Source organism: Uloborus diversus, chromosome 8 (assembly GCF_026930045.1).
Source record: "Uloborus diversus isolate 005 chromosome 8, Udiv.v.3.1, whole genome shotgun sequence".
In the NCBI taxonomy this organism is placed as follows: domain Eukaryota; kingdom Metazoa; phylum Arthropoda; class Arachnida; order Araneae; family Uloboridae; genus Uloborus; species Uloborus diversus.
Genome location: NC_072738.1, coordinates 104,612,905 through 104,638,217, shown reverse-complemented (window position 1 = coordinate 104,638,217; position 25,313 = coordinate 104,612,905). Strand labels below are relative to the sequence as shown.

Below are 25,313 nucleotides of genomic sequence, written 5' to 3'. Positions count from 1 at the left end.
CAAAATGAAAATGCCGTTCGAAGCGAACCAAAAATTTATGAATTCCGAATTCAACATCGTGAAAATGGCTGCTTCAGAACAACTTACTGTGTGTTCTGCATTAATTGTTTACTTTCGTAATACTTTTTGGTTTCTAATCTCTTTCTGTATGGGGTCAGAATAACCAAAAGACTTTGAAAAATCTTTTCAAATGAATAGAGCGAAAAAATCATACATAACAACAAAAATCACAACACTTTTAGCATTTTCTTCGTTACCACATGCGTTTGTTTTAGTTTTTAATTCCGCCATTAGACAGTGACTGCAGTGCCCCCTATAGTTCGTTGGAGTTGCGAATATAAAAGAAATGATTTTAAAAAAATCAACAGAGAAATTGTAAAAAATTGCGAATTTCATAAAAAACAACGCAATAAATCACATATTTAAATGTCTGTTTGGAAGACATTTTGGATTGCTTAATAAAAGGTATTCCTTCCCGAAAGGAACGAGGATGGTATAAAACTAAAAATAAAACTCTAAACGTTTGTAAGGAAACTAAAAGTTCCCAGACAAGCGTTTTAAAGCAAAGACCATAGTGACTTTTCTTTTAAAAATTGTAGTATAACGATATAAATTTAAAACATAAATTTGAAATGAAAACTTTTTCTTCATATCGTCGCCTCAGAGCAACAGTAAGACATCTAATCCTGGAAATAAAACTAAGATATCTTACTGTTGCTTTGAAGCGACGATATTTAGTCCACCAAAACCTTGTTTCAATAAAAGAAGTTACCTTTATAAAAATACTTTAAAAATCGCACATTATGACATTTTTTCGACACACAATTTGTGTTGGTATTTTGAAGAAAACAGAAAAGATCTCAACACCATGTAACAAAATATATTTCTATTTTTCATCAATACAAATGCATATCATTAAATAAATATGAATGTACCCAAAAGAACAAAGCAACCTACACATTAACTTCAACCTTCAGAACGTAGTTAAGTTCGAAAAATAGTCTTATATACTTCCTTTACCAGACTATAAGAAGTTAATAGTTCGAAAGTGAAACCTTTTTCTTTTCTAGAACTATTCAAAAAGATATTTAAAGAGTCCTATATTTGTTTATTAAACATCTTTGTAGCTGGTATTTTTAGTCTATATTTCTTACATAAAAAATCATTTGGTATTTAATTAAGCATATTCTTCATCCATTGATCACACTTCAAATAGTACGACACAATTAATCAAGCATAAAAAGAGTTATCTCAATCAAACATATTATTTTTAAAAAAAAGGTTATTTTACTTACTATACTGAAGATTTAATGTTCTATTGTGTATTTGTGCAGAAAAAATTACTATGCCTCGGGTCCTGTTAAGAAAAAGCTTGATCTTGAGAAACTTTATTTTTCTTGGTAAGTAAAACGAAAGTGGGAATTGTTATTGTCGAGTTAAGTTGAACTCATACTTATTTAACTAATTGCATAAAAAAAGTTATGGCATATCCTGTGTTAAATATTCTAAAAAACGCATATTAAAAAGCATTTATACCAAAATGTTTCCAAACGTGATTTATTTATTTTTTACGAAATAATAGGAAAATCAATTTTGTTTGTTAGGCTACTCCATTACACTCAAACATTTTCTTAAACTCTAGACAAAAACTTCACAAGAATAATTATGAAATCAACAATCTTTATGCTTTTTCTGGTATTTTCAATTAAATTCCTTAGTTGATTTTAATCTTATTCCATCACAATAAAATTCATAGATTTTTACACATCGCTATTTTTTTTTCGAATTTTTTTTCTTGTTCCTTAATTTTTAAATTGTTTGCTAATTTGATTTAGTTCATCTTAGTTCTGCATAACTTTAGAAAAATACTGTATTTCAAAGTAAAAATTTTCTTAGCACGTTTGAATCATCCATGCCTAACTTACACAATGAATAAATTGAATATATTTCAAATTGTTGACGTATATGAGTTGTATAAAAACTCTTATTCTGTTTAATTTAAGTTATTTTGCATTTATCATATGTTAGGTTAAAATTGCACCGGCTATGAAAAGAAAGCAGCTGTTTGTTCTCATGGTTTACTTACATTGTATCATTAGTTAAATTTATTTTTCTGTTTTATTGATAATTATCAACAAATATTTTTTAAAATTTAATTAGCTTATAAAAATATGCTAATTAAGGTTACCAGCAAGAAAATATAAAATTCATAAATTCTTCCATGCATACCGTTTTTGTTCTTTGCAACATATAAATCTTTCATTGCTTTTCAGATACCTTTTTACACCAAAATATTTAATATTTAAAATGCTGCCGAAAAATACAATAATTTTAAAATATTTTCTCCTTAACTTACAGTTTCGATTGAAAAGAATTTTCGAAACAATAGAGTACAAAATTTGAAAACGGAAGAAGTGACATTCCAATATTAAAGGAGGAAGATGGAGTTTAACCAATAGTAAAATTTCAAAGTTGAATTAGGAAAGCAGCGTTCCACCAATGGGGAAATTTCAAAGTTGAATTAGGAAAGCAGCGTTCAACCAATGGTGAAATTTCAAAGTTAAATTGAGAAAGCAGCGTTCAACCAATGGGGAAGTTCCGAAATCAAATCTGTAATTCAGGGTCTGACTCAAGTAAATCAAAAAATGTTGATTTTAAGGTTATTACTGCTCTGTGTATATAATTTCATTCTGCATTGAGCCATAACAATGTAATTACATAAAATGAATCTTTTATAATTCTTCACCATTATTATAAGCGCGCGAGCTTTGAGGCACAGAAATGAGGAAAGAAAGGTACGTTTAACCAACAGTGAAATTCCGAAATTATATTAGGAAGATAGCGCTCAGTCAAAATAAAATTTAAAAGTTAAATTGGGAAGGTTGCGTTCAACTAAAGGTAAAATTAACAAATCAAATTGGGAAGGTAACGTTCAATCAATGGTGAAATTCTGAAATTAAATTATGAACTAGGATGGAAGCATCAACTAATATGTTTAAAAGTTCAAGAAGTTCAATTGTAAAATAGAAAGTGAAAATTAGTGGTTTACATAACTGGTTACCGCTGTAGCCATTATGGAAGGAAAATTACTATTAACAATGTTCCTGGTGAGTCATTTTTTTATATTTACATACGTTCAAGGGTCAGATCATGAATATCATAATAAAAATTTTAATGAAATACAAAAAGTGCTTCGATGTTTTTTCACTCGGAGATTTTTTCACAGAAAAGTAGTATCTTCACTAAAAGCTCCAGCCAATCGGAATTCTTCCCTTGTGATGACGCAATACATCCGTTGAGGAGTCGCAGTGCACCCTGGTGGTCGAGACATTGAAGTCCTCAAAATGAATTCTTTCCCTGAAGGAGATGGGAACTCGGATATCGTTGGATGGTGCGAACCGGATTCAGTTGGGGTGGAAGGTGCAGCTAAAGGTTTTTCATCCAAAATCAGGTGCGATGCCTGCGAATGAAACATTTAATTACACTTTTTAATTTACACTGAGATTATTTCATAGGTTACGTTCGCATAACGCTGCCAGTCGACCAGTGGCTAACCAGACAGATAGGTACATCTGCCATTTAGGGGGCATAGCGCGTGTAAGCGTGATTGCCTTTTCAGGCATGAAACCGCCTATTGGCGATATTACCCATTCACAGCGAGCAATTATTAGAGGAACGGAACTTTTAATTTTTTTAAATATGCATTTTTTTCCTTCTCCTTTTGTACAAAACTTGAATTTTTTAAACTTAACGTTGCTCTAGGTCCTCTGGAACCCAAAAACTTGTCTACGTTCTAAAACCCTTATTTTCTCCTTTATAGATTCGCAACGAATAAAATGGAAATAAGCGAAATCCAGTATGGTGGAAGGTCATTATCGATGGCATTTGAAGCGTTATAGCTGCAAAAGTAGGTATCTCCAAGAAAAGGAAAAAACAATTATCTATCTGCACAAAGATATGAGTCAGAACAACTTTTCCTATTTTGTTTTAAACCGTTTAGTGAACCGTTTGAAAACTATCCAGCTGTTAGGTTGTTGGCCTACCTAAGTATTAAATAAAATAGCAATGAAAAACTGAAAAAAAAAAAAAAAAAAAACACTTTGCGAAAAGTTCGGTATTGGCAGCAAAATGTTTGACCCGGTAGCAAACAGCGCGTCAAAGATCCTTTAGAAAGTCTGCAGAACATTTCTTAGCTGGGGGAGGGGGAAAAATAACCTAAAATTCTAAAGGAATTTTTTTTTTTTTAATTTCAGCGAATGAAGATTGGTCCCGCACTTTCTGGGATATAAACCATAAATAGCAAGTACTTGTATAAACATATTATTTTTTTAGCACATCTCCGTGCCGACTAAGATTTTACAGGGTGCGGCAAAAAAAAGGAAACTTTTGTATGAGTTTTTACGCGAGCATTTTTAAGTGCAGCCACATGATTCTTTTACTATTAAATTCTCTGTATTTTTCTGTGCCAGTCATTTGTCATGTTTCTATCGATTAATTGACATGCTTTTCTTTGTTGAATGTCAACCAAACGTGTTGCAATTTTGGAACTGTTTCGGCAAGGAAAACGTCAATGTGAGATTGTTCCTTTGCTCGGTGTTGGAAAGGACGTCGTGTCTGAAGCAATCAAACGATACAAAGAACTTGGCCACGATAGCCGCCGTTCAGGAAGTGGCAGAAAGCAGACCTACAACACGTTCGCCTACCGCAAGATCATCAAGAAACGAAAGCAGCGAACTCCGAGTTTTTCTGAGAAAAATCGCTCCTGAGACCGGTATCAGCGATCGATCTATCCACCGAATGGCGAAAGAGGTGCTCAACCTCAAGGAGTACAAGCTCCAGAAAGTTCAGCGCCACAAACGATAACAAACGCGTACGGCTGCAAAGATGCCACTAAAACTCAAGCGTCGGGCCGCTGCTCAACGATGGGAGCGAATCCTCCTCACTGACGAGAAGCTGTTCATCGTCGAGTAAGCACACAACCACCAAAATGACCGTATCTGGTCCACAGAGGCTACGGGCACTTCCAGCCGTCGTCGGACACCGTCAAAAACCCTCTTCGGTAATGATTTGAGGGCGGAATCTCCTCCAGCGGTAAGACCCCACTCGTTTTCGTGGATCGAGGGGTGAAAATAAACCAAGAAGTCTACCGTCGCGACATTCCTGAGGCTGTTGTGCTTCTCTGGGCTCAACAGCACTTCGCCGATGCAAATTAAACGTTTCAACAGGACTCGGCGCCGACTCACAAGGCAAAATTACGCAAAAATGGTACAAGACTCATTTTCCAGACTTCAACTCGTCAATGAAATGGGCGGCCAGGGCCTGTGCTTAGTCCCGCAAAAGTTTGGAGACGCTGAAGCAGTCGCCGCGTCGGGAATGAGTTCGATTGTCGCCGGAGAACCTGCGGCTCAGCGCTGAAAATTTCAAGTCACGTCTGGACCTGTGTATCGCCGCCGGAGGAGGCCACTTTGAAACAAGCTGAATATATTATGACCAAAGGTTCATGTTATTGTCATTAACTGTTCAATTTGTTGAAATTTCTTTATTTGATAAAATTATACTACAAAATCAAGTTGGCATTTTTTGCCGCACCCTGTATGATTAATCTTTGTCAGTTAATCTTGCAGACTATTTTTTTTGGTTTCTAATCTACACTGCAGATTGCTGAAAGAAATTTCGCAACTGGGATGCTTCATTTAAACTTTCCATCTATTTGGAGAGATTCGGCGATGTCGAAAATTTTGATCTGGTAACTCTAGCTTTCCAACAATGAAAAATTTGATCCAAAATTTAACCGCAAGTCCGTGCAGCGGCATTAAGCAATACTATCCTGAAGATTAACGTAACAGAGATCTTACCCTTTGAGCTTCAGCAAATAGATGCCGAATCCGTTTTCCCACAGTTCCTTTGCCCGCGCCTGGAACATCCACTTCGTAGTTGTCCAGAAGATTCAGTACGAACTTGCGAATCTCTTGTTGTTCGGAAAACTTTTCGTTGCCCTTCAAGCTTGATTTACGACGGGAAAACTTTGTGAAGTGCTCTTGAGATGGGGGAGAAGACACTTCGTCGTTGACATCATCTTGCATGTCGTCAACATTGCAGATCAGACCAAACTTCGTGCTGACGGAATGGATTTGAGCTACGATGACTTCTGCTTGGTACAAACATCTCAAGACACTCTGAAAATAAATGTCAAGATATCAAAATGTGGTAATTTATTCTGTAGTTGTCTAAATATATGCAATAGAGAAACAACTGATTGCTGCATGAGGCTGATTTTGACCTCCGTGGGAAATTTCCCCATAGACTTCGTTAAAATTTTAATCACAGGCAGCGTTGTGGCGAGAACATTTTTCACGCGCATTTAAACTAAGTTGATTTTTGGCTAATTTAAAATTTTACTAAAAGGTTACGGTAAATGACTTATTTTTATGCTTGTGAATGAGAAATGGCATGTGCATAGTGCATATTTTAGCTGAATAAATAAAAAAATAATTTTTTGCATGTTTTAAATTCTATTGGAATGTCTCCGCCGGACGTGGAAAACAATTTGCTGTCCCAACGAATAAACCAGCAGGAAATCTTTCAATAGCACAATTTGACAACTACAGACTTTCAAAAACGTAGTTTCGTTTAAAAAGATAAGCTTATTTACTTACATCATACTTTGGCTCAGGGTGTCTCATTACTTTTGAAGCCTTCATGGCAGTTTCTTCCAGTTTTACAGGCAGAGACTGAGGACAATCGTCTGTAAAATAAACAAAATTTTCAAAATTAAAAATTCATTGGCAAAGATGCGAGCATTAAAGTAAGAAATGTACAACCAAAGACTATTTTCAGAGTAGAAATTCTGTAACACATTCTTAAAGGGTAAGCACTTCTTAAAGCGATGTAAACAAAATAGAAATCTTGCTGTTAGAATATGGGAAAAGATTAATCATATTCAATTCGATATCTGTAAAATTCAACTCAATAAAGATTAAGAGTAAAAATTAAAGAAATGAGTTACTGATAAAATGAATCTTCACAACGTTTACATGAAAAGGTATTGCGCAGGCTATATGCTATAGTTAATATGATACTTGTGCTTGTTTCACTGGGAACAAGAATTGCTGGAAGTATGTGCTGTATCTGTAACAGAAAGATAGGGCACATATCTGTGCTAACGTTACTTGTATTCTGCAATAACAGTTATTATATGAAAAATTACGTTTTTTTTTGTCAATGCTTCAATCGTAAAAGATAATTTACCCTAAACTACAGGTGGTCTTGCGAGGTACACATGCTACTTCGTAACACATTAAACCGCTGCGGCAAATGACTTGTACAGCACTGTTCGGGCGTGGGGACGTAAAGCACAAAATCTTCAAAATTTTCACTTTTTTTTCTTTGTTTTGTTTTACATTTTTGTCATATACTATACTCTGGCTTTATTGTGCAAACTTGCATATTCGCTTTCTGCTGAAAATTAAGCACGAAAAACACGTTCAAATCAATTATTTCCCTCTTGTTGGTATGAGATTTAAAACGCATTTCTTCAAATATCTCGAAACCTCGTTTCTGCAGATACCGCGCTTTACTTTCCCACGGCAGTGTTACACAAAACTGTGAAATGCAAAGTCACAAAGGAGAATTGTTTAAAAGAAGAAGATGAATAACTATTAAATTACATGAGGCACTGGATATAAACGAAAAAAATAAAATGTACAATTTAATTGCCCATACCTTCTTCAGCAAGTTGGAGCAAAGCACAGTGCACCAACATCGGCATGAGGTACGTAATGACATCTGATGTTTTCGCAGAGGCAAGAAAATGAAGCACCTATGATAACAACAAATTTAGATAATCAACTATGTACAATTCATTAAATATGGTGCATCAGATGGAAAATAATAAGAAATTGAACAAAGCGTTACATTACTTAAACACAAAAAAAGTATACGTGTTTTGCTAACGTGCACTTTTAATACAGTTTTCTGAGATTAAAAAAATAAATAAATAAGTATTCAAAAGCTCTTAATGTCTCAAAAAATATCGTCAGAAAAATTAATTTAATACATTTTCAAAAATAAAAATTTGGGAGGAGGTTTTATGAACTGTGTTTAATCCTAACGTTTCCTCTAAATAGCTTCTGAGAGAATTAATTATTCGATTCAACATTAATACAAAAAAAAAAAAAAAAAAAAAAAATCGATTTCTGTATGATAAATCTTTGTGAAGACTCTCCAATTTAACTTTTTATTATTGAATATGGAAAAAAAAAAGTTTTCGTTTGAATTTGCGTCAATACAGAATATGTTACCATAGGACTTGCAGAAAAATACTTTTCTTAAATTGGATGATTAAACAGGATGATTTGGTTCCGAGAATATTATTATTATTTTTTTTTTTTAATCAGGCTAAAGCTCGTAAAGACGTTGAAAGATTTGATTACTATTTTTTAAAATATGAGCATTTCAAAAATGTTAAACAATACCTTCCATGAGAGAATTTCATTATTTTCCCTACAAGCTTGAAGTAGCTTTTTTCGCACCAAAATTTATAAAGAAAAAAAAAAAGGAATGAAATTAATTTGAATTCTGAAATTTTGAATTCAAATTATGTTTTCGCAATCACGACAGGACACTACTCATTGGAGTTATTGTTTCTAGAAACGGCTCCTGTCCTCCCAAGCCTGCCTTTCCTCCTGGGCGGTTATGTGCGTATAGTTGTGTGTGCAGGCGCACGTGCGTGCATGTATAGGCTTGTGTGTGTGCGTAGACCTGTGTGTATGCACTTAGGCGTGTGTGTGTATGTGTGTGTGGGAGTGTGTATGTGCGTGACGATGCGTGTGTGTGTGTAGGACATGGACACCACCGCCCAGGAAAAGCAGCTCAAGGGGGACAGTGCTCAGGACCGGAGGCCGGTGAGCAGTGGTGCTGCAGAAGCCCCTGGTCCAAGCTGAAAAAGGAACCACAACGCCAAGGACCGTCAAATGAGAACAAAGAGCAATCGTGATTGCTCAAAAAAAATAAATAAAATAAATAAAAATAAAATAAAATAAATAAATAAAAAAATTAAATAAAATTTTAAAAAAGGAAAAAAAAAAGAAGAAAAAGGGCTCTCCTAAAACAAGAGCATTATTTGAACCTCACATTAAATATTATAACTGCCATGCTCAACTCAAAAAAAATTAGAGAATATAAGGCTTGGTTTGAAGTGATACAAAACATAGTGCATTTTAAACGAAAACTGAAAAAACGCACCTAGAACCCAAGATGGCGGCGCAAGTTCCTCCTACGTCCAGCCATATTTTAACTAAAATCACCACAAAAACATATTCATCTTATCATAATAATGCATTAAAATATGCTTTGTTCATGATGGAGGTAGAAATTTGCAAGGGTACTTAAGGCCTCTAACACGTTTACTAGGTCCCTTTTTTTGACAAATGCTAATTTTAATATTTCAAACAAAATGCTTAATATCTACCAAACTTGAATCCCAATGTGATTCGCTGTGATATCATTGGAAAGCTAGTGGGGTAGACTAGTTTTTGGTAGATTTGACCGATTGTAGCTCAAATGATTGCTTCTGAAATTACGGTTTACAGATTTTGGCGCCAATTAAATTTCGAGTGCTTTGAACGTTTCAAGGTTTGTAGCTCACTGGAAAATTTGACTATCTTGATGGAAAAAAGTGTCATTTTATAGGATTTTGCCTGCTTTTTCGAAATCTGTACACTTTTTTTTGTGTGCAAGTTTTCCCGGAATTTCAGAAATCAGTCTTCTCCTCAGAAATTCGTTCTTCGGCAAATTTTCCTTCTACCGTAACTCGGTTGCTGTTCTATGCTTCACTAGGGCTCTTCTATTACCTCCTTTGCTTTGGCAGATTAGGTCAAATTCACCCGTGTAACACAAACTTCTCAACGGTCTGAGATTATTCTTCTACTAGAAAGTCGCCCGTCAAAGCACGTAGTCATTGCCTGTTAGGAGATATTTTGATAGTTGAAATGTTAACCCCTAACTCCAGTGGAATAACCCTAAACTCCAAGAGATACTGTTCATTGTTGATCACTTTTCCGATTCTTTCTTCTCCTAAAATAAGTCTCACCAGTGAAACGGTTAAGTGACTGGATCCAGTTCAGCCATGTCAAAATAAAGCAATTCCCTGCAAGTCAAACATTACCAAAACGTATTATCAAATTTTCATGCCGTGGAGCGAGTTTCATTCTTGATGATGTCATAAGCATTACTCGATCATTCGCTATTATATATATATGAGGATATTCTACAAATTACGACAAAACACCATTAATTGAATGCCATTTTAATTAGGTGTAGATGCTGCTAAAATAGCCGTGCTAAAGCCTAGATGCCATTTTTTCCTTTTTGAAAAAGGAATAGTCGACCAACCTCCCCGCATCAGAAGAAACACTCACTTTTTCAGCTTCTTTAGTATCGTCAAAAAGTCTTTTTTGCCTTCTTGCTGGAACTGGTTTAGCAGATTCCCACGCTTCCAGCCACATATTCCCGGGCAATAACATACGTTGACTCAGAGAATCTAAGGATGAAACGAACCAAGAAATACAGGGGGAATGTGAAGCAAAGTGAAATATAGATAACTTACTTTTTTTTCAAAATGAACTAGTGGTAAATTTGTTCTAAAAATTTTGGTATAGGGTCATTCCATAGAAATGTCAACCTCAACCGCAGAAATTTTTTTTCCACAAAGCCTTAATTGTGACCTATCATTTCATTCAGCATACTTTCTAGTACATAAATCTAGTAACAGTTTGCAAAAATTTCATTCAATGTTTTTATTCTGGCTCTAAACGTGCGAGGTTGTAGAAAAGGCTTAGCATGTGCAAAAAACATGCGTCTACGTTTTCTTGTGTAACGTAAAATTTTTTGCAAATTTTTAAAAGAACTATGTTTATTCTAAATGATTAGATGTTGGCCCAATAAATTTGACTGTTCTTTTTGCAGACATTATAAGAGAAGTATTTTAATTAGTTTGGTTATTTCACTGAAAATATTTGCGTTACGTTAGTCACGAAAATGTACTATTTTCTGCTTAAAAACTAAACCAGATGATTGAACCAAACAGCACTTTTTATTTTCTTACATCTGTGTCATATCTACTTAAAAAGTGCAAAATATTTATTTCAGTATCAGTAGATATAAAATAATTAGTGTGACTAACGTAACATTTGAGCTGTGACTAACGTAACAGTTTGCATGTGACTAACGTAACATTTTAAAAATGACTGCTGATATTTAAAACTTATTTAATTTAAAGTACATTTTCATGATAAATTTTGAATATGTAGGCATTCTATATTAATTAAAAATCTAAAGGGTAAAAAATACCAGTAAAATTACATGGTATAGATCTTCTGTTTACTTAGAAAAAAATACTTTTTTAAATGTCTTTACAAAGATACTTCCAATTTAAAGAATTATTTAAAAAGAAAAAAGGTGAGTAAAGCAAAATGAGTACTCTGCTGAATGTGCATTCAACACAAGAATCCAAGCTTAAGAATTAAGTTAATAGAAATACATTCTTAACAAAGGAGAACGTCTCTATTTTTTAGAAAATACATCTCCACCTATTATTAAAATGAAGTGATGGCTGCTCGTTGGAAAACATTTGAAGATGTTACATGATACAGTGACAATAAGCGCTGCTGCCATATATTTCAGAAAATGCAAGACTGATCATTTAGAAATTCAAACATTTGCGGTGATATCTGGAATTAAAATGCATTCTGCAAAAACGTTCGAATATTTTTTTTTCAATATTACATTTTAATTCAAAAGCATGCACAACACTATTCGTTCGATGAATCAGTAAACCTTAAAAAATAATATGCCATTGAAAAGTACTACGGGGTTTCTTATGATGATAACTAGTATATCGGCAGAATACTAGAATTCGGTGAAACTATCAATTTGCATAAAGTTAATTTTTTAAAAGAGATATTTATGATTTTATTAGCCCAAGAATTTTATTCAGTTTGTAAAAGCAGTTTTTTTTATTTGTTTATTTTTTTTCGCACATTCAAATTGAGTTAATTGAACTGAACCCTTCCATTCAATTTCTTACACTAATATAGAAAAAAAGTAAAGAAAGAAACATAATGCAACACAAAGAAGGTTCCTAAAAAGTGTAAAAGTAATATAAGAGCAAGAAATTAATTTAAAAAAGTTTTTTATATGCATTCATTGCTTGTTATTCGATGGTTACGTTACGTTAGTCACACACAGTTTTTGGTAAAAGTACCATTAAGGGCCAAAAAAGATTCATCTGTATCAAATCTGTAGTACATTTTTAAAAATAGATTGTTTACCTCTTACAAATATATCGGCCAATTTTAAATGTCTGCATAAGTTTCAGAAAAATTTGCCTCGTAACATAAGCATTGTTTCTCAGGGTTGCAAAAATGTTACGTTAGTCACGATGCCTTTTTTGGTGAATAAACACCTGCCAGCGCTTATTTTGCTTCAAGTTCTTGGTAGAAATGAAAAATAGTCACCTTGTACATTTTAAATCTGCATATTAAACCAAAACACATTTATTTTTACTCCCGGCGTAAGTAAAAAGAGTTTGAAAATCAGCTGCGAATGTTACGTTAGTCACTATGGAATGACCCTATATTAAGAAATAACAATATATTTTATAATAAAATTTGCATTGGAACATTATTTTTTTCTTTTGGCATTAAATTTGTACCTGCAAAAAAAAGTTCATTTTCACTTCTGTTTTTTACGGGTCAAAGGGAAAAATAAAGTATTTTTCCAACTGAAATATTTTCTTATTCAATTATTTACTAACGATATATTTGATTAAATAAATGAGTAAATAAAAGAATGAATGAATAAATGAAAAGAAACTGAAAAAATAAACAAATAAATCAATAAATAAACAAGTAATAAATATGAAAAAATAAATCAGTTGATAAAATAGTGAATTAATAAAAAAATAAAAGAATGAATAAATACATGATTAATTAAATGAAGGAATGTAAATCAAATAATTAAGAAATGAATGCGTTAGTGATTTGATAAAAGATGGAAGAAGTAAATGAAATGAATTATTTCACTTTGCCATTTTTTCCCGCATGCACTTGACCAACTGTACACAAAACATTTAAAATACAAATAAGCTTAATATAAACAAATAAACACTTCACAAAATATAAGTAGGTATTAATTAATATTTAGAATGTCAATAGCAAGAACTTTATCATATAACTAGCAAAAATACCCGGCGTTGCCTGGGTTAGCAATAATTATCAGAAACAATCGTTACTTGCATTCGTTTTCTGTTTTAAGTGAAAGAACTTAAAACACACCTTTTTGACGTGGCTTAAAATCTAGCTTCTTCCTTACTCATAAAACTAAAGTAGCAGTAAGTAAAAAGAGCAAAATAGTATTCATTTAGAAACGAAAACACGAAATTTAAGCGTATACAAATTTGAAGAATTTCCGAAATATGAAATTAAACTTCACATGTTTAAAAAGATTTATCAGTTAATACTTATTTTTTTTTTACATTGAGTCTTACCTTCTCTGTATGTCTATTGAAGAACGAACTGTTTAAAAAAATGTAGCCGCTCGCCCGTGATCCCCTTAAACTTGCTTTAGTTATTTTGGAAAATCTCAATTATTGTGGGTTCTAGGTGCGATTTAAAATATTACCGAATTTGCGGGAATCGTTTTGGGATACCTTGGATAATGCTCCCCTTCCTTACTTTGTAAAACGGTATGTTACTAATTTTTGTTAAAGAGATATTGTCGCCATATGCTAAGATACTTTTGGTCACCATAAAATGGCGCTAGACAATTTCATCCGTAATGTTTCCAAAATAAGTAGTAAAATTTGACGTTGGTTTGAATTTGTGCACAAAGTCACATTAATGGAAGTTTTTATGCTGTTTATGGATTTGCCTAATTTAGTTGCTGGATTATTTTCAGTAAAAAAAGTTTTTAAAGATTCTTTAATTGACGATATTTTGTTTACATGGTGGAAGCTGACAAACATTATTACGTAGTCTTAGACTTCAAAAACCGCAACAGTTAAAAAAACTGCCAAATGCATCCACTAATGAAATCTTTCTGCATAAATTTTGGCGAGGTTTCTGCTGTTAGATTGGATAATAATTAAAAAATCCAATCAGCACAAATAATTAAAAAAAAACCCATTAATTACACTAAAGTTCCGTTGAAATAGAAAATAATCAACCAAATTTAATTATTATTAGCCAATCTTGGGGAAAAAACGTTACTTTAAGATATGACTTGAGAAAAGCCTCAAACAGTCAGACGAAACACAAAAACATTCAACAAATCTAACTATGAACTGGGAGTTGAGATGATACACTAAATACTGAATTGGGTTGAGGAAAGCCTTCGAACATGGAACAAAAAAAGCTCATAACTCGTTTTTCATACAACTTAGAACTTTCTAACAGATGCCATCTTCAGTAGGAAACTAAGCGCTTTCGATGGACACATAATTTTAATATGTGCACGTATTTTTTCACCGTCATATTGGGGCATTTATGCGAAAATGTGGACAAATTAGAATAAAAAGGAAACTATCAATCGGATTTTTTTCGAACTGGTCTATAAACCTTCCCAGTACCAAACTGAACAAACGGTGAAAGTTTCAGCGAAATCTGCAAGGTAGTTTCTGAGATCTTAGGGAACAAATTTACCAAACTCCATTTTTATATATATAGATAACAACAAAAATAATTTTTAACCTACAACAAAATATTACTATATGGGTATCAATTTTTGAAAAAAGCTTATATTATCATATTCTTTGATTTTCAGAGGTGACTTTTTCTTGACTGGAATAGATCACATGTGTTGCTACATAATTAAAATATTACTAGAAAAGGTTCGCTAAAAGCAGATTAAATATTTCACCATTTCACTTACTCCGCTATTTCACTTTGTCCCACATTCCCCTACTTGTTAGATTTTCAGTGATTTTTGTTTTCCGATGCTATCATTTTGAGCTGCACATTTTGCACTTATGCTTGCGTAAATTTATAGAAACCAGCGAAATTCAACATCACCCAAAATATAATAAAAGAGTAAATAAATAAAATAAAACTAAATAAATAGAATAAAACCAAAAAAAAGAAAAAAAAAGGAAGAAAGAAAAGCAGCAAAATAATAAGCTTTAATAACTCAACTGGTTCAGCTCATCTTCAGCACTTCCCCTAAAAAAGAAAACGGGAGAAAGAGCGAGGAAAGTTGTTTTTCCTGCATTGTTACTCTGCTAGCAGAGAAACAACTTTTACGTAGTCTCATTACTCATTATTTACTAGCTGCACTCAGAGTTGCGGAATCGGAGGGAAAACAACCGGCTCTGATTCCGACACCGAGAATTTAGGAGCCTTTAACTCCGACTCTTTCACTCAAAAAGTAGTTGGACTCCGCAAGCACTGTCACAGTTGTGATAGTTTAGAGAAAATAACCAACTGAGACTTTTGGAATTTTAAACCTTTCTCTCTCGTCTCCAACTCCGACTCCTTTATGTTGAAAATCAGCTCATCTTCGACTCCATCACTCCGACTCATTCCGTAGCAGTTGCTGCACCGACAAGGCGGTAAACGGATTAAAGAGTATAAAAGAACAACAGAAGCCTCTTGAATGGGGTCGTTTCCGAAACTTTAAAAGTATTTTTTTTTTTTTCAAAAGAGCATGCTTAAAAATATAGAATCTGACCATTTTTAAAATAAATTAACTAATTTTAATATTAAAAAAATTACTTTAATCGGTGCGCTTTCATTGTTTACACTTCTGCCGACGACATTATAAATGATGAAATGCCATTCATTGTTGCTATTCGCAGAGAGCAATGTTTAATTCGCTTCTTGATTATCATAATGGGGAAACGCGGTAGATAGATGCGCCAAAGCAAATCACTTGTGACATCATAAAGACCATGCCTTATTTTCAAAATCGGACATTTAAAAGAATTAATTAAAAATTAAGCGTTGTGAAAATGATAGTTTTTTTTCTTGCTCCATGTTATTATTATTATTTTTTTGCTTATTCTATCAATTTCAGTGACTAAAAGTAGTACTGGTAACTGAAGGAAACAACGCCATTCATGAAATTCCCACCTTCCCCTACTGAAGTAAAAAAGAATAATTTCTTTTAACTGAAATGAGCAGACATGATTTTTTAACTAATGCTCCAAGCGCATCCCGTCTAGTAACTACTATTTGACAATTGATGAGATGGCAAGGCGAACATCCGGTTTAAAGGTGGAAACGAACGCATTTATTAGTTTGAAGGGATGTCAATTTGTCGCTATGCATGTGTGTTACCCTCTAAGTTAAGCAGGCTGACATTGAAATGAACGAAACACGCGCATCCAAATTTTCCTTTCTCCTATCTTAAAGATAGAATCTCTTAATTTGCCCTTGCCAATTCCATGAAACATGGGCAGACAGTACACTAGTACTTTTTAATTCAGCCTAAGATGTTCTCTAAATTAGAAAGCATATATAGCTCCTGTTCTGACAAAACTAAAAATTTGGAATGAACTGCAGCTCATTTTCTGCAGAGAAAAAAAAATCGAAACACATCTCCAACCCCCCCCCTCTTTTTTTTTCGTAATTTTCGGTTTTAGAAGTCAATAAAAACATCAACTTTCTATGAATTTGAAAGTGACATGCTCTGTAGTATCTAAGAACTCATTAAAATAAAAGTTATGCATTAATTATTATTTGTATTTCCTACGCTCGTACACGAGTACACGTCCTCATTTTTTCTTTTCTTTCTTCCTTTTTCTTCTTCTTTTTTTTTCAGTAATAAGAAAACATCGATTATTTAATAGGCATACATGAAACATGAAAGTCGTGACGTTCAAACGTCATATTCTTCAAAAAAGAAACCTATTGATAATCGCTTTTTGTTTTGTTCATTTTTAATTTTTACTCTCATTATTATTTAACACTAAGTCACGAATAAGACTGAATTTAAAGTGGGAAGTGAGAATAATTGATAAACGCTTCTTACAATAAATTTTAAAATTTTAAGTAATGAAAAAGGCAATAAGTATATTTCTTTTGCACTCTTTCCTTCTAACATTTTCCAAACATCTTAATAAAAAACATTTTATTTATTTATTTTTTCAATATCAGAGAATACACAATAGGGTGTATCGAACAAACTTTTTTTCGAAATTGAATTTGTCAAGTTGATAAAAAGTTGCCTCTACCGACCCAAATATTACATAAAAAAAATTATCCGAGTCAAAAAATATTTAGGTGAACCGCACGATGCCTGAAGTTTAAAGTCTTCTTAAAAAAAAAAAAAAAAAATCAATTTTTTTTCTTTGTATTTTTTTGAGTAACAGAAAAAATGTAAAATTTTTTCAAGTTGAAAAATGTATATAGTAACATTGGAGAAAAAAACTATCATAAAAAATGTATGGTATATATAGGTCACCCGCATTCATTCTAAACTTCCGTGATTTTCAAAAAAAAAAAATGCATTTAACAAGGCCATGTGGCTTGGTTACAAATAGGGTTTCCAATCCCGAAATCCAGGTCCCGAATGCTGCGGCAACCCGCATGATATTTTGAGGGATTAATTTCGCTAGATTAAGAGCAAAACGTCGTAAGATTTCCAACCCCACAAAGATTTTCTATCTAAACGTTTTCCAACTTTTGCCGCTCATAAAATGAATATTTTCACAAGCATCATTTGAGGCAGCGAGAAGCAAAGGGATGTAAGTGGCAAAATAATCAAAAATTTGGAGATAACCAATACAAATGGTTGGTAAACCTGTCCTCTGTCTAGGGGCAAGAGATAATACTAGTAGCCCTAGTAGGTGCTGTTGTACAGCATGACGTAGAATTAAAAAAAAAAAAAAAACAATCAATGATCGCCTATCTAGGAAGTTATTTTTAAACGCGTTTTACTCAAAACTTGAAAATGGACACTTACATCCCTTTGCTTCTCGCTCCCTCATTCGAAGTTTGAATCGCCCTCCTCGTATCTCTGCAAGAATAGCAAGAAAAATTTTGTGTCTCATATGATGAGCGATGAAAATGAATTTGTACTCTCATTCGAGGTTTCAGTTTCATACGTTCAGCAATTGCGAAAATGCGTAGAAAATATAAACCTTTTCGAAAGTCGTCACTGAAATTCACCCAGAAATTTGCGCTCAAGAAAAAACTGAGAAAGTACAGTGCAGATTGCAAAACCCGCTGGAGTAGCCAGATTACAATGTTGGAAAGCTTTAGTAAGCTAAAGGAAAACACTTAAAACTTTTAACTTACTAAAAGTGCACAATATTTTTTTCCGAAGAAAGCAACGAAAAAGCTATCATTATTTATGCTCTCTAACCTGTAGGAAGTGCCAGCCGATGTTTTTGTCAACATGAAGCTGAAAAATTAAGTATGGGTAATACTTTGAAAATTATGTTGGAAGAATTAGCTGAAAAATCTGCAATATTCGGCAAAGAGGCGACAGAAACTTAGATGAAACAAAAGATGACTCGCAGTACGTTAAGCGGCTCAAGTTTGTGAATGTATTTTTTAAGTGAGAGGTAAAATTAGCGGAGTCATATGAAAACTTTTATTGAGACTGTGACTCGGTGCACCCAATCAGCGTTCACTCCCTGCTGTAATAAATAAAATACACTGGTACAATGACCAACGTTAATGTGGTTAAACTGGATACAGCAGGACACAGATCAAAGACATCGTATTTACACGAAATTTGCAGTTCTTGAACAAAAGTCAAGCATGACTCCCATAAGAAAAGAAAAATATTACAAAAATTGTTAAAAGGTCACCAGGTTTGTAGAGATCTTTTGCTAAAGTCCACAATTATTTAAACTCTGTAAAACTAACTGCTGTAGAGCCATAGCCCGCGTTTTCATCTATCTCATTGTTTTATGGGAAAAAATCCCTTCCCATTCCATACGAAGCGAAGGGCACACTTTTGTGTATCAAACTGTAGTTGCTTATTATTGTGTGACTTTGCAGTACTCTACAAATGATGTACTGAAAAAGCCTGCAGCAAAACTCACGCATCCTTTTTGAGCTGTTGAAAAACAGTAATATGGGAAAAACTTGACATAATATGATAATACACATATTATTCTACACATGTTTTGATGTTTATTTTTTATATTTCATAACCAACTTCTATGCAATAAAATGAAAACGATGTTTACTAGATTATTTTATAACCTTTAATTTTTATTTTTAACTTCACAAAACAAATCTTACAGTACAACCAGAAAATAAATTCAAATTATTTTTATCTATAAAACACAACGAAATGTATCAAAAATTCTTTATTAGCAAAAAAATTTTCAAACCAACATTTGCAAAAAAATGTTTTAAAGCTAATACATTTATACTGAAATTCTAACTTGAAGGTTTAAAAAATCCTTATTTTTGCGTGCTATACGGGATCCTAAATGCCGCATAAAAGCAAAACTTTTTATTTTACGATAATTTCCGGCTTTATTACTCAAAATTTTCAACTTAAAAATTTTTTAAAACATTTTTTTTCTTTTATTCAAAAAAAAAAAAAAAAAAAGATTTTTTGAAGAAAGTTATAAACTTTTAAGTTTCATGCTAGACGCCTAAATGTTTTTTGATTCCGATAAATTTTTTTATGTAGGATGTGGGTCGGTAGGGGCAACTTTTGAAAAATTGAGTTTCGAAAAAAAAAAAGAAGGTTTTTTCGATACAGCCTAATACACAAAGGCGTTCATGCTTTGACAAGTTATTAACAACTGGCGCCATCTGTTGCTCATTGCACAAACTAGTAAAGATGAAAAAACAATTTCATTTATTTTTTACATCTAGCGCAATAATTATATATGAAAAGTAGATTAATTTTTCTCCCTTAATTCTATTTTGTATATATATAATCAGGTCCATTTCTTTCTAACTGTTTGCTTGCAAATTCAAATTTAGCACTGTTGTTGAGGATTCTTATATCCTTGGAAATTTTGCATGTGCCATTAAGAAGTTTCAAGATTTTTCTTTATTGATCATAAGTCCAGTAACATGTATGGAAATACGCAATTTAATGCATAGAAGAGTTGTGAATCTGAATTTTTACTGAGTGTAACCTGACAATACACTGCTGCGGATCTTAATTTTTCCCCCCAGCCATCTGATTGATGTAATACAGACATTTTAAGCTAATTTCACTTTCAAATTCCAACAGTGGCGGCTATTCGGGGTCAAGGGGGGAAGCAGCCCCCCCCACGTCAAATGGTAAATTTATTTATTTTTTATTTTCCAATTTAGGATTCAAAACTAGAAATCATATTAAAAAAAAGAAGAAATGTCAAAATTTGCAGAACATAATTATTTGTTTTACTTTGTATGTCTATTTACAAAACCTTATTTGGCACAAGCAATAGTTTTATTTCATGTATTCATAGTTTAGATTTTAGTAAATCAATTGTTTTACTTAAACAAGCCATACTTGTTTAATAAAATTATTACCAAGACTTAACTTACTTATAAGAACCTTACTTAAGAAAAACGGGAGTTAAGTTGCTAGATTTGCATCAATTTCCCCTTATATGTTTCAGTATTCTCAAAACCAGCTCTAAAAAAATTGCACTTCTTTCCTTTTTCATCAGTCTTTGCTGCCGCTAAAAGTCCCATTGCTTTTAGTTTTCTCCTTCCCCTCCCCATCTATAATCCCCAATCGCCGCCACTGAATTCCATATTTGTGAAACGTAAATCTTATAAAATAGCCTTACATTTCATGGAAGTTTTCCCCGTTTCTGAGTCAGTGATTTCCTCTTCAATTAAATCTCTTGGAGAATACCATCGCACAAAATCTTCGAGAGCAGATTTCGGGTTAGCAGCCTGGAAAGAAGTACAATTAGTTATTATTATTATTTTTTAAACATTTCAAAAGTTATATAAAAGGAAAAAAGAAGACAATAATTTAGGAGCGTAATAACCGATTTTTTACACAAATACATATGTGGAACTTTCGACGTCGTACTCAGCGTTGAGGAGTGACATGTTTTCATTGTCAATTGAACTTGTGAAAGGGGGGAGGGGGTAGGAGCGTATTTAAAATATCTCGTTCACTTACCGCTGGTTGAGTTTTTGCGAACCGTTCTTTTTGCGATCCTCGCTTGCTCGTGACTCGCTATCTACCGATAACAAAGCGAATAAAAATATATTACGGCAAGCTAGGGTATCGCAAAATCAATAACCAATCCTGATTGCGCATGGAGGGGGGGGGGAGAGTGTAAAATACGCTTTCAAAATGGAAATTTTTAAATTAAAAACACTGGAGCTTCGAACAATTTCCTTAACAGAATTAATGCGTAAAACATGGAAAGTAAAAACAAAGTACAAATTAAATATTTCGGTTAAGCCGAGTCAGTTCCACATTCCAACATTCCTCACACATTTCTCACGATTTTTGAAATTTATTCCTATCAACACAAATTACTATTTTCATGACCTTCTGGTTTTTAATAAAATTTTAAAAGTTAAAATAAAAGTCTAGTTATTAATAAGAGACCAGTTTTCGTGACTGGGAGAAAAACATTATAAACAGTAGCATAAGTTTCATGAGAAGAGAGAAAAAAAATCTGTGGGAACAAGGGAAAGGGAACAATGGAGATAAAGTTGATGAGCGACATTGCCCTACATAATAACATACATAGGTCATTTATAATAATTATACACAAAATTAGTTATTAAAGATATACCCTACCACGCACAATAAGTGAACGGTTAGAAATATAATGGCCTCCTTTTAATTGAAATAAAACTAGCGATCTTTCCGTATTTATCAGTGGTATTTAACCTAATTATATTAAATTAATCTCTCATACGATTAGAAAAAAAAAAAAGAGTTAAAAATCTTTTTTCTGATTCACAATCTTCGGTCGCTCGTGGGAACTGAACTAGCAACCTTGACCCTCCTAAAATACTTTTCTCAGCGTCATGAAATTTATATACAGCGGAGTGCTTCCCTAGGGCGAATGAAACTATTGGAACGAAATTGCCGATGTTCATGCAAAAGAGGGTGCAATGCCCCTTCGAAACATAACAACCACTTAACCTTTCTTGAGAATTACTAAAGTAGAAAAGTTTTAAACTTCCAGACTAAGGATTCCTGGAGTACACGATTGGTGTAGCAGCCCTGGTTGTGGTCTTGCCTTTAGTAAGGACCGGACTTGGCAAACTACAATATCCAAACTTGTCACTGACCACCTGAAATGCCTTACACATGAGGCAGTGAGAAGCAAAGGGATGTCAGGGGCAAAAGAAAAAAAATGGATATAACAAATACAACTGGTAGGTGAACATCTCCTCTGTCTTGGGACAAGAGATAGTACAAGTAGCCCTGATAGGTTCTGTTATACAGCTTGATTTAGAAAAAAAATTCAGTGAAAGCCTACCGAGCCCTGCAACTTTAAACAGGTTTTACTCACAACTTGAAAATGTCCACTTACATCATCTCCTTCTCATAGCATATGAGCTGGGTCGCAAAAGTGTACTCCACCAATACTAAATGCAACAACGAGCAGGTATCACCGAGTATATTCTAGTTTGACTGGGTTTGGATAAGGAGGACCTTTTTAAATGACCTATATTTGTTTTGGATTTCTGGGGACTTCAGGCTCCATGAACCTGGTTCAGCCAAGAGCTGTCTAGTTTGTCTGGGTTTGGATAAGGAGGACCTTTTTAAATGACCTATATTTGTTTTGGATTTCTGGGGACTTCAGGCTCCATGAACCTGATTCAGCCAAGAGCAGTCTAGTTTGTCTGGGTTTGGATAAGGAGGACCTCTTTAAATGGTTCCTACTCGTTTGAGATTTTCTGGGAACTTCTGGGGTCATGGACCTGAGCCAGCCAAGAATTATCTAACTTGCTTGGGTTTGAATAAGGCAGACTTCTTAAAATGTCCTCCACTTGTTCAGGATTTTCGGGGAACTTCTGGGTTCATGGGTCTGTCCAGCCATGAGTTAGCCCAAGTAAGATTAGAAACAACAACAACAACAGTTTCATTGATAAAGAATATTTTCTTCGATAGAACCCTTATTTAATGCCGTAGTGCCCTGCTTTGAAGTGAGTTCTGGCTATTCAAAATTTCAAGAGGAAGACAATTGGTAAAAAGTAGGGGACTGTGGGGCAAAGTGAAATAGTTAAGATTCCTTTCCTTTTTCAAAACTAACAAATTGTAAATTTGTTCTGAAAATTACAGTACATAACGAAAGAGCAATGCGTTTTTTGATACAACTTGCATTAAAACTATTATTTTTATTTTTGGCAGTAAACTTGTTCTTCCAAAAAAAAAAAAAAAAAAAGAAGAAGAAGAATGAAAGAAAAAGGAACATTTTCACTTTTTTTCAGGGGCAAAGTGAAAAAATATTTTTTGTAAAGAAATATTTTTTATTTGATTATTTAAAATATTTTTGATCAAAGAAATGAATGAATAAATGAATTAGTAATGAAGAAATAAATAAATAAATTGATAAATTACCGTATGAGAAAAATAAATAAGAAAATAAAATATTAAATTAATCAGAAAATAAGTGAATTAAAGAATAAATAAGTGATTTATTAAATGAAGGTATGTAAATTACTTAATAATTAATTGAGTACGTAATTTATTTAATAAATGATTGAAGTAAACGAAACGAACTACTTCACTTTGCCCCGGATGTATTTCACTAATTGCAAAAAAAAAAAAAAAAAAAAAAAAAAAAAAAAACACTCAAAATAAAAATAATTTTAGCATTATCTAAATAAATATTGCACCAAATATTGGTAGGCTTCAATTAATATTTAAAATGTTAATAACAAGAACTGTATTATTTTATAATATAAAAAAATTTTTTTGACTGACAACAAAATATTACAATATGAGTACCAATTTTTGAAAACTGCTTGATCTTCAGAGATAACTTTTCCCTCATTGGAATAGACTATATGTATTACTCTACATCTAAAATATTACCAGATAGGTGGCGCTAAAACAGGAAAAAATTCACCATTTCACTTTGCCCCACATTTCCCTACTTCAAATCTTATCCTTTATCAAAAAACGTATGGGAAGGATAAAATCTAGCATAAAACAGGAGATACACCTTGAAAGCCTCCATGTCGGACATGAGACAGGCACTCTGCATCCTCGCTCTGAGTGCAGCGCCCTCGGCATGAGTCCCAAGTTGTACCAGAACTTCGGCTTGCTCTTCCAATAAATCCTCCGTCACTGGAGCTGGTTCCTGGACGCAAAAGTTTTCAATTTCTTAATATATACTTTCATTTACAAAAGTCAGTAAATAGGAAACGTGTCTCAATCTGGCCATCACATAATTGGCAATTAAATTTCAGTGGTAAAATATGATTGTACTTTTTAAGTTAAATTTTCAAATTGACGATTGAATTTTGATGGTAAATTGATGAATACAGGAATGCATCCTCTATTAAATTTTAAAATTGACTAACAAGTTTTCGTGGTAAGTTAACGATTACAGGATTGTATTTTTTAAGTTAAACTTTAAAACTGAATATTGAATTTTGGTGGTAAACTAATGAATACAGGAATGCATCCTCTATTAAATTTTAAAACTGACTAACAAGTTTTCGTGGTAAGTTAACGATTACAGGATTGTATTTTTTAAGCTAAGCTTTAAAATCGATGATTGAATTTTTGTGGTAAATTAATAAATACACGAATGCGTCCTCTATTAAATATTAAAATTGACCAACAAATTTTCATGGTAAGTTAACGATTACAGAAAAATATATTTTTTATTTGAAAATTGACTATTATATTTTAGAGGTAAGTTAATGATTACAGGGTTGTATTTTTTAAATTAAGTTTTAAAATCGACGATTGACTTTTAGTGGTAAACTATTGATGACAGAAATGCATTCTCTATTAAATTTTACAATTGGCTATCAAACTTTCGTGGTAAAATAAGGATTACAGGAAAATATTTTCCTCATTAATTTTAAAAATTGACGATTAAATTTCAATAATAAGTTAAGATTAGAGAATGATATTTTAAAAATCAAGTTTTAAAAGCGATTATTGCATTTTGGTGGTAAACTAAAGATTACAGGAATGCATCCTCTAGTAATTTTTAAAGTTGACTATCAAATTTTCGTGGTACTAAATTAACAACTACAGGAAAATATCTTTTTTATTAGTTTTAAAAATTGAAGATTAAGTTTTAGTAGTAAGTTGATAAGTACAAGAATAAATTTTTTAATTATTTTTAAAATTGATGATTAAATTTTAGTCGTAAGTTAATAGAAATGGGCCTTTCAGTAATTTTAATC

At 32.8% G+C, this 25,313-nt stretch overlaps 1 protein-coding gene across 1 annotated transcript in view; it reads right to left on the bottom strand.

The window, feature by feature from the left end:
• Positions 1–914: 914 nt before the first annotated feature.
• LOC129228054 (rab3 GTPase-activating protein catalytic subunit-like) overlaps positions 915–25,313 on the bottom strand; it is a 388,943-nt gene continuing 364,544 nt past the window's right edge. The window contains exons 19-25 of the mRNA XM_054862687.1: positions 24,113–24,250; positions 20,753–20,861; positions 10,419–10,540; positions 7,723–7,819; positions 6,657–6,745; positions 5,856–6,176; positions 915–3,460 (exon numbers count right to left, since the gene is read on the bottom strand). Coding sequence (XP_054718662.1) covers positions 3,221–3,460; positions 5,856–6,176; positions 6,657–6,745; positions 7,723–7,819; positions 10,419–10,540; positions 20,753–20,861; positions 24,113–24,250 — 1,116 coding nt within the window. The 3' untranslated portion in view covers positions 915–3,220. The remainder of the gene's footprint in view (positions 3,461–5,855; positions 6,177–6,656; positions 6,746–7,722; positions 7,820–10,418; positions 10,541–20,752; positions 20,862–24,112; positions 24,251–25,313) is intronic.